Consider the following 9,938-nt stretch of genomic DNA (forward strand, 5'->3'; position numbering starts at 1 on the left):
ACACACACACACACACACACACACACACACACACACACACACACACACACACACACCTTACTCAGAAGCCTCATGGTAATAGCTAGCTGTGTGTCCATGTATGTATGTATGTATGTGACACATTAACTTTGGTTCCCAGTGTTTTTTCCCCCTCTTTTCTCCTCTCGTCTCCATACATTCATTAGATACAAATCTAGCAGCTTGGAATTAGTGCAATTATTTTTGCTCTACTTTGTATCTTTGGACAGCAAGAGCCTCTAAAACTTGACACGAGCCTGACCACATTTTCAAGCTTGAGAGCCGTCTATCATGAGTATTTACTTCTGACAGTAGGTGGAAGCAGGTTAATACGAATAGAGGCTTGGACACTAAGCCTGATGCACTGAATTAATACATATATTTTTTGTTTTTAGATTTTCTTGTTTGTTTTTTTAACTTTTAGGACCTTTCAGTTGAGATTATTGTTGATTTATCAATTGCTGTTGTTGATCTGACAGAAACTTTTTTTATTCCAAGCATCAAGACATAGAGAATAGAGCTTTGTTAGCAGCAATAATTACGTAGTCACATAACACTATCTACATTTCATCTACCAAAAGAGCTTATAATTAAAAACATATTTTATTCCTGATGATTTCTGCTCAGAGCCACGTTGCCATGTCCTGCTGCTGCTGCTGTTGTAGGGATTTCATATTTAACATGCTGTCTGCCAAGTTTGAATTCTGATAAAGTTGAATATGATTTTGAGTGGGTAGTACCCAAAATTAAATCTGCCTTTTTGTCTTTTAGCTGTTTTAATTTTGGGCTGGTTTTACCTTTTTTAATAAAAAATCTCTCTGAATCAGGGGGCAATGATAAATCCCATCTTATTATATTCGCCCTTTTTAAGGCTGTGCCCTTAAACCACTGTAAATGTCAATGCATGGAATATGTAGACCTAATATCACAAACAAATGTTAAGTGAATTTGCACTGGCAGCTTCAACCCTTCACCCTGTCTCTCTCCCCCTTTTACTCTGTAATTGAATAACTTGCTGCTAAACAAATAATATTTGCAGTACACTGTAACTCATCTTTTCCCTCTTGTGTGTCCTTTGACCTTCATTTGTGTGTATATCCATCTGTAAGAAATGAAGTGTAAATTATTAAAAGAAATGCCTTTTAAAACATTTTATTTATTAAAATGTGTGGATATGATACATACTGTTGCTTAATTCTTCTTCATATTAAGAAATGTTGGTATCTACAGCAAGGCAGCATTAAGTAACCAAGGCACAATGGATTCTCCAGATACTAGATTGTATAAATAATATTACAGAATACATTAGGTAACTTTTAATCATTTGACATAACAATCAGCGCATACTAAAAGAACAAATATTTTCCATAAATATAACTACTGCTACACATTAATACATTTTCAGCAGCATGTGCATTATACACAGTACATGTCTTTGTGTTTTGTGCGGCAAAACAGGCTCAAACTGTTTAAGGAGATGAAAACACTTTCTTCATGTCCAGCTCCTCGGGGCCGAAGGAGACGGGCAGCAGCTCGTCCACCGTCAACTTCAGGTGCGAGCCGTCGGGCTTTGACAGGTACACATCACAGTTTAAACCAAACTGAAGGAAACGGCAAAAAGGAAAATATTAAAAGTTGTCTAATTCGATCACAAAGCCTCCCTTCTTTATGGTGTTGTGTGTGTATGGTCATTGGTCATGACTTAAAAACCCAGATGTTTTACCTCTCTTATGAATTGCCTGCAGCCCCCACATGGCGAGATGAACTGGTCCTTTAGGTCACTGCAAAGAACATATGAGGACACGAAGAAGTTAGGAAATAAAACTACCGGGAAATGTTTTATTGTTGAAATGAAGGACCTTTTAGCCTGATGCTCATCTCAAAGTGTCTCAGTGTGATGACTATGAAACTTCACAATGCCTCTCATGTTGATCTGTTCTGGTTTTCTTGCTTTAGCTCTAAACATGTCCCACATTCAAAAACTAACACTCCTTTATTTTATACATCTTCTATTTTGAATTTCAAATGCCTAATGATGTAAATAATTCATAGTATTTATTCATGTTCCTTTTCAGATATAAAGTACAATTTATGATTTCATATTTTTATCATAATTGAATTTGATTCTATTCTATATTTAGGCTTCTTTTTTTTTGTACTTGCATTTATTTTGAATCTCATTTTTATCTTACTATGCTTGTGTTATGCACTAATACACCAAAGCAAACTCGTGAAAACGTATCTAGCATTAAACGTGATTCTGATGGTGCTGAGACTTGAATCCACCTTGCATCACATGTCAGTCAACCAACTGTTGGGTGTGTAAGATATGCATCAGACAGACTTGCTTTGTGTTAAGTAATAAGGGAAGTTTAATGACGTGCAAAGACAAAGTGAGTAATGGTTCAATAAAACAGGAATGCTGACTGAGAGGGTTCAAACTTGACATTCAGGAAATGCACATATTACTTAGGAGTGGAAATTACCTGGCAATTGCTATTGCCTTGAAACTTCTGTAGCCTTCAGAAACCGCTTTTGAGATAGCATTCCTTTCAGCACACACACCCAAGTTGTAGCATGCATTCTCTACATTGCAACCTGCCAGGGACACAATGACACTCATTAGTTAGTTTAGGAGCATTTGCTTCACTCAAATTAAACTAACACATTAGCAGTGGTGTAAAATAACTAAGTAGATTTACTCAAGTACTGACTGTACTTAAGTACAATTTTGAGGCACTTTTGAGTATTTCTATTTAATGCCACTTCATACTTCTACCCCACTACAACTCAGAGGTAAATATTGTACTTTTACTCCACTACATTCTCGCAGTACCTTTAGTTACTTTGCAGATATAGATGAATGATACACAATATGATCAACACTTACATTTAGTTACACCTGGAGTTCATTCATAGCTACCCTGCAGCATACAAAGTCATCAAAACTAGCTGCACCTTTTACCAACACTTTAAAGCATCAATGATTACAATCAAAACATTAAATATATATTATTCTTGAATGGGTCAATCTGCATAATGAGTACTTTAACTGTTGGTACTTGAAGTATATTTTGATGCTAATACTTTTCTACTTTTTCTTGACTAACATTTTGAATGCAGGACTTCTACTTGTAACAGAGTATTCCTACACTCTTGTACTTATCCTCATACTTAAGAACAAGATCTGAGTACTTCTTCAACCTCTGAACAAAATGTCAAAGTAATAAAAAGAGGCTCTGTTTACTTATTCTATCGTGTTCAAACAGTTAACAGGTCATTGCACTCAGACCTGTTTGCTAACTATTTGCCCCCCAGACATTTCTGCTTGGGTTAATGTGACTGTGTAAGCTTTAACTAGAACAGCAACGTGAACAGGAGAGTTCTGTCTTTGCCTCATTGTTGACAATCATTTGCCATCCCTGTCAGTAAGTGTAATGCTGCAGACGCAAGAGACGCAAGGTCAAAAGGTCACCTTATCTCATGGGAAAGAGTGGTTGATACCTTATTCAACCAATGGGAATGGTTTAGACTCATCCTAGTATGGTTTTAATGACGGGCCTTTCCACAGACTGACTGTTGTCCAGTAATAATTAACAGTGCTGCAAATTGAAACTGATACTAACTGAAAAATCGTGTGGGTTTAATAAAGTTCTGTTTCAACACCAAAGCAGAAGAAACTCAAACACCAGGTACATCTGATTGGTCTGATAAGACATTTTAGACTTTTACAACACATCCATTTAGATATATTATATTCTTTAAAGTCTACTTGCTGATAATGGCAAATATTAGTATTAGGGGAAAAACATTTGAATGCAGATTTCACTCTTAAAACTCAACAGTCGTTTAATTAAACTGGAATTCTTCATGCCAAATATTAACTCTAAACAAGCAATCCAAAGGCCAACTTGTACCTTACCTCTAAAAACAGTGTTGTCCATGGTCAGGAGGGCAGCTCCCACTCTGAACTTGCTGTAGGGACAGTACGCATGCTGCTTGGCCTCCTGAGACTGTTGGATCAGCTTCTCTATTGCTTCTTGAGACAAGTGTCTGGAGCCTTGGTCGTTAATATGCGTCACAGTGCTGCTGGACTTGACTTGGTCCATGATTGCCCTAGGGGTCTGTAAGGCTGTTTTTGAGTGAGTCAGTGAGTCTATTGTGGCTCAGCTTTAAATGGCAATGGGACAGAGGGAAGGGGGAGAGGGGTGTGGTCCCAACCAATCAATGGCTAGCTGGCTAGGATGGCAACATACTGTCATAGAGTCAATGGGAGGTGGTTTTGTTGTTGGCACATTATGTGCAAACATGACAATCAAGTTCAGATAACATGCTGTGACCCGTCTGTACATCAAATTACTATTAATATTTGTTCCTATACGTGTTTTAGATGACCAATAACAGAGTAGACTATTTGAGAAAATATGTGCCTTTATTGTTAAATCCAGCTTCTATTAGAGTCAAATGGACCAAAATGATCCCTGAAATGATCGCCAAGACCCTGTGACATGGACTGAAATCATTTCTGGAGAGCACTACAAACACTGTAGCAACATGTAGTCTTCACAGTTTGTACAGAACTAACTGTGCAAACACAGTTTGTTCTGTAGAAACTTTGAAGACCACTGAGACAAATGTAACATTTGTGATATTGGGCTATATGAATAAACATTGATTGATTGATTGATTGATTGATTGATTGATTGATTGATTGATTGATTGATTGATGTAGCATACAGCAACAGCTCTAATATAAAAAGTGCATTTAGTTGCAGTAGTTTCTGTCAGACGTTTATTTCATAACAACCTTAGTCTTATCGCTCAGGTGATATTCACCTAATGAATAAAAAACAACATTCACACTCATGGGTATGTTACAGTATTTTTTTTCAGTCCAACGTATTTATTAGTTTTTAATAAAAGCAATAGTATTAAAGACAACAACAAATGTACCATGAAGGATACCATGGTCCATCCATTCTTCATCACAGTAGAGTCTTAGGTAAGCTGGTTATCGACAGTCTTATTATCTGTTCTGGGTGACCCAGTTGATCCATCCGAGGTAGTTACTGACCTTGGTGTAGACGCCAGGGTAGTAAGAATAGGCACAGCCAATGCCCCAAGACACAATGCCCTCAAGGTTACCGTTACAAACCAGAGGTCCTCCTGAGTCACCCTGAGGATGAACAAGAGTCAAAAGTTACACGTTTTAAAATCAAAAAAGGCTTGTTTCTTTGTTCCTGACTAAGCTGAAAAGGTGTTCATGTTTTCTTACTAAATGGTTGGTGTAAAAACCTTTAAACAGAACTAATCAATATGCATCAATGTAAATAGATCATAGGACTATGAGGGATGTGAAAAGGGTTAGTTATAGTGAAGAGTCAAGAGAGAGACCACCCAAGTCTGCATGTTACCCAGCTACACACATTCTTCTTTTTCTAGCCTGCAAACCCGCTCTTGATTTCAGAAACGTCGGAAAAAGCTAGTGAACATAATGGGACAATTATCAGCTTAAGATCCAGGTTATTATTTTATAGAGTTGATTGAGACAAAAACAGAGCTACATGAAGAGTTATTAATGACTAATACTAGACTTAAAGTTATAAAGGCGGCTGAAACAGAATCAGAAAAGTGAAGAACTATCATAACAATGAATTGTTCTTTGCTGTCTTTCAATTTGTGAGTCATAACAGCAATCTGTCTTTTGTTTTACATTTTGGCGGTGGGTCTGGTAGGGCTGAAATATTGTAGTGAATACTTTTGCAGTAAAATTCACCATAATGTGACATCTAATCATCAAAGTGCATTATTAACATTACTTTGGTTTGAACTCAAAATATTGCATAACATTAAGTAACGTTCAGTATTACATGATCACACACATGTAAATAATATGTGTAATGACTAAATATACATGCTCATTTTAATTCATGTTATAGTTATTCACCATTTTAAATTTTCATTTTATCCTTAATTTGATTAATCTGTGCTGTCCTGTTTTTCAATCTTAACCTGTTGCTGTTAAACTACTGAATTTCCCCACGGGTGGATGTTTTATGTTGTCTTTATTTACTGCAAGATGTGTTCCTATGAGAGTACAGACAGTTATATCTCTAAAACACACACACACACACACACACACACACACACACACACACACACACACACACACACACACACACACACACACACACACACACACACACACACACACACACACACACACACACACACACACACACACACACACACACACACACACACACACACACACACACACACACACATTATGTCTCACCTGACAGGAGTCTTTCCCCCCGGAGTAAGATCCAGCACAGATCATGTTTTCTGTGATCCTGAAGTAGTAGTAGTACCAGCAGTTTCTAAACATGTCCACATCCACAGACCTCAGTTCAGGTGACAGGCTGTAGCTGTTGAGCGAGGTCACGCCCCAGCCGCTGACTGTGCACCGGGCGCGGTTGGCCAGGGGCAGTGAGTCCGGCTCAGGCAAAGAGACCAGTCCGACCCAGGAGTTCAGGACAGCTGGACGGTCCAACTGAGCCACAGAGAACATATCCTTCAGTCAGTCAACACAGAAAGCTCATGCTGACAAAGCATTGCACCTTTCCATTTCAAATTCAAATGTAAGTAAAGAAGGTTGTTGCTTTTAAATTACACTCATGTAGTGTATGTTACTGATCTTTTTTCAGGCAATGTATTTATGTTTATATAAAACTAATGTATTAAAGACAACAAAACATTTCAATGAAGGATCCAAGGTCCATCCGTTCAAAACTTCATCAAAGTAGAGTGATGGTTTGATGTTTCACAGCAATTGCATACAAACACTGTATGAAATTGAATACATTGAATGTGGTGCGCAAAAAGGATAAATGAGAACATCAATGTGAAGCTAATTGTTCATGAAAGGTTCAACGTAGGTGCGTTTCAAAAAGGTTTCTAGTTTAAAAGTGTTCCAGTGCACTGGGGATTCAGTTGGATTGAAAGCCACCAACATTTGAATAATAAGCAAATGAATTAGTATTGACTGAGTGGAATAGTAGTCACCAAAAGAGCATTTCCACTGTGTCACAGGCTGAGTGATGAGGTTACACATATCATGGGAAACTCCATTAACTATCACTCAGCCTGTGAAAATGAGTGGTGAAACGTTGTAACATTTACTCAAGTACTGTTTAGTTTCAAGTACAGGCACATCATTGAGGTACTTGTACTCTTCTTAAATATGACTTTATACTTCTACTTTTACCTTTTCATTGACCTCTATAGCTGCCAGTTATTATCGATAATATCCTATTAAAGCATTATCAGCATCTAAAACAGAACGTGTGTTTAAGTGAAAAAACTCCTTTGACTAATTGTTTTATAGTTATATGTTTTAATATATAGAAAGTAAGAAAATACAACTTTTCAAGCAGCTATCAGTTCAGATTAAAAATGTATTTCGTAAAATCAATGTTTTCATAATTCTAGTATCGCTATCCTGCTTTGTTCTTTCTTGTTTCAAAATAAATCAATTTTTGTAACACTTTTATTCCTCATGCAACATAAAATCAGTGATAATAAACTAAATGTAAAAGCACAAAACATCTTAATATGTTGACCTCCACTGGTTGACTACTCCGTTTGAAATCTATCTCTTGTATTTTATTTTTTGTTTGTTTTGTTTTGTTGTTTGTTTTGCTTGTCCTTGTTTGCCTACCCTCCCTCATACTGTAAAGCGTCTTTGAGTTCCAGAAAAGAGCGATATAAATTGTATTTATTATTATTATTGAATGTAATGTAATGATTTGTAGTGCTACTTATATAGAATTGAATTTCGGGTTGCTGACTCACCAATGTCAGTCAGTAACCTAATCAGTGTCTAAAATCTGTAGGATCTTATTAAAACACAATCTTCCTCAATCATCCCTCACCTTAATCAGCATGATGTCATTGTCAAACGTCCAGTGTTGGTACATGTAGTGCCGAACGACTAAGGCGGCGCTGAACCTCTGCTCAGTGCCTTCCTCTGTGTTGAAGCTGTGCTCCCCCAGGACCACTTGGATCATGTGGCTCCTGAACGAACAAAGAAGAAGGCAAAGGAGAATACTTTTGTTTTGGTGCTTATTTTGCAACGATAGATTAGAAAATCTAACACTACTTTCAAAGTTAAATAGACCTCTACTATTTCTTCAACACAGCTTTTAGGTTTGAATGCAAGGTGCAGCATGTGCTTCAAGATATTCAAGCACTACGTCACCCACATTATTAAAATGTGTACATCACTTACCCGATGTTACTTTGAATTCTTAACTAAATAAATAACGTTAATTTCCAAATCTTGATGGATTGAAGTATACGGGTCCACATTTAACTATAGCAAAATCACATCAAATCATACGCTAACAAACTCTCAAACAGTGTTAGACCGTGTATATCTTAGAAGCCCATAAAACCCAACAAAACAGTTGTTGCTTATTTTTGCAGTGTTGTAATAATATTTGGAATCACATAATACATGTTTAATGTGTACTAAAATTAGGCAGGTAAGCATTTAGTTTAATAAATATAATAATTAATTGATGGTCCCTATGTGATTCTTTGTTAAACTTGGAGGTATGCAACACAGAATTTTTTTTATTTTAACATAGATTTCACATAATTGTATTAGGTTAGTTGAAAGCAACAATATTAAGTTTAAATATAGGTAATATATTTAGTTTCTAACCTAATACAGCAATGTGACATTTGTTGACATAACACTTTTAATTAAAGTCAACGTTTCAGTTTTTTCAGTGAATAATTCAGTGTAACAAGGGGTAAGTCATTGATGTATAAAGTGTCATCTTGTGGGTGAACTATTCTTTCAGAGAGTACACTTTCCATTGTGCACAAGCATTCTGGTATCTGGACTGTAACACTGCAGTAACTTACGGTCTCCAGCAGTGGGCAGCAGACACCACCCACTGCCGGTTGATGAGGGTGCCTCCACAGAAGTGGTGGTTCATGAACAGCAGGGAGGCCTGAAACGGGATGGAGTTGGCTCGTACCACATCACCACCGATGATCCTCTGCCCATACACACCTGAGAGAAGAGGAGGGGATCAGTCACACAGAGTCAGAGAGGTTTCATCATGTAACTTGAAGGTCACCTATTATGCAAAATCCAAATGTTTATGTATTTTATGAATAAACATGTGTCTCCTCTGTGTAAAGAGACTCTGAAAGTTTCAGGAAAAAATATTCGCTCACATTTTTTCCTGATCTATTTATACAAAAACCTGTCTGAAAATGAGCTGATCAGATTTTGGCCACTTTATGATGTCATAACGATTTTCTGGCTTGTGTAACCATTAGCTCATAACCAACCAAGGTAACCCCCCCCTCCCTTATCACCTGAATCTCCTCTAGTTATTTTTAAACAAATATCTCTCAGAGGGGCGTGGGGAGGGGCTCCTTATTTTCATCTTAAAGTAACAGACAGAGAATCAGCACTTTTGAAACAGGGCTGAAACAGAGGGGTTTATGGGATGCTACAATGATCTGTTTGGTATTTTGAGCCAAACACTTCAGAGACATGTTTTGTATATATCTGAGACCTATAATATATTACATTACATTGTATTTAGCTGACGCTTTTATCCAAAGGGACTTACAATAAGTGCATTCGACCAAGAAGATACAAACTTGAAGAAAACAGAATCATATAAGTACATCAGGTTTCATAGAGCTAAAACATTTCAAGTGCTACTCAACTAGCTTTAGATAAACCAGTCCTTTATTAGTATATAAGTGCTTCGTTAGCAATTCTTTGTTAGTAATTCTATCGCTCGAAGTGGAGTCGAAAGAGATGAGTGTGTGTGTGTGTGTATATATATTGATGAAAAACAGTATAATAAGGGACCTTTAAGATAAGT

At 36.9% G+C, this 9,938-nt stretch overlaps 2 protein-coding genes across 2 annotated transcripts in view; both read right to left on the minus strand.

Annotated features, from left to right (window-relative positions):
• Nucleotides 1-447: 447 nt before the first annotated feature.
• cdab (cytidine deaminase b) lies at nt 448-4,180 on the minus strand. Its single transcript, XM_010785721.1, has 4 exons — nt 3,941-4,180; nt 2,505-2,616; nt 1,742-1,799; nt 448-1,619 (listed from the first exon to the last, which is right to left on the minus strand). Exons 1-4 carry the CDS (start codon nt 4,125-4,127, stop codon nt 1,488-1,490), a joined length of 489 nt encoding a protein of 162 aa, XP_010784023.1. The 5' UTR covers nt 4,128-4,180; the 3' UTR covers nt 448-1,487.
• A 533-nt stretch (nt 4,181-4,713) lies between these two features.
• The window catches only part of LOC104958036 (trypsin), an 8,019-nt gene continuing 2,794 nt past the window's right edge, over nt 4,714-9,938 (minus strand). Inside the window, exons 2-5 of the mRNA XM_010785735.1 lie at nt 8,956-9,106; nt 7,956-8,097; nt 6,317-6,574; nt 4,714-5,194 (exon numbers count right to left, since the gene is read on the minus strand). Of these exons, the coding sequence (XP_010784037.1) occupies nt 5,045-5,194; nt 6,317-6,574; nt 7,956-8,097; nt 8,956-9,106 (701 nt within the window). The 3' untranslated portion in view covers nt 4,714-5,044. The remainder of the gene's footprint in view (nt 5,195-6,316; nt 6,575-7,955; nt 8,098-8,955; nt 9,107-9,938) is intronic.

The sequence above is a fragment of the Notothenia coriiceps genome, unplaced genomic scaffold, assembly GCF_000735185.1.
Source record: "Notothenia coriiceps isolate Sejong01 unplaced genomic scaffold, NC01 NC01_scaffold00028155, whole genome shotgun sequence".
NCBI lineage: Eukaryota > Metazoa > Chordata > Actinopteri > Perciformes > Nototheniidae > Notothenia > Notothenia coriiceps.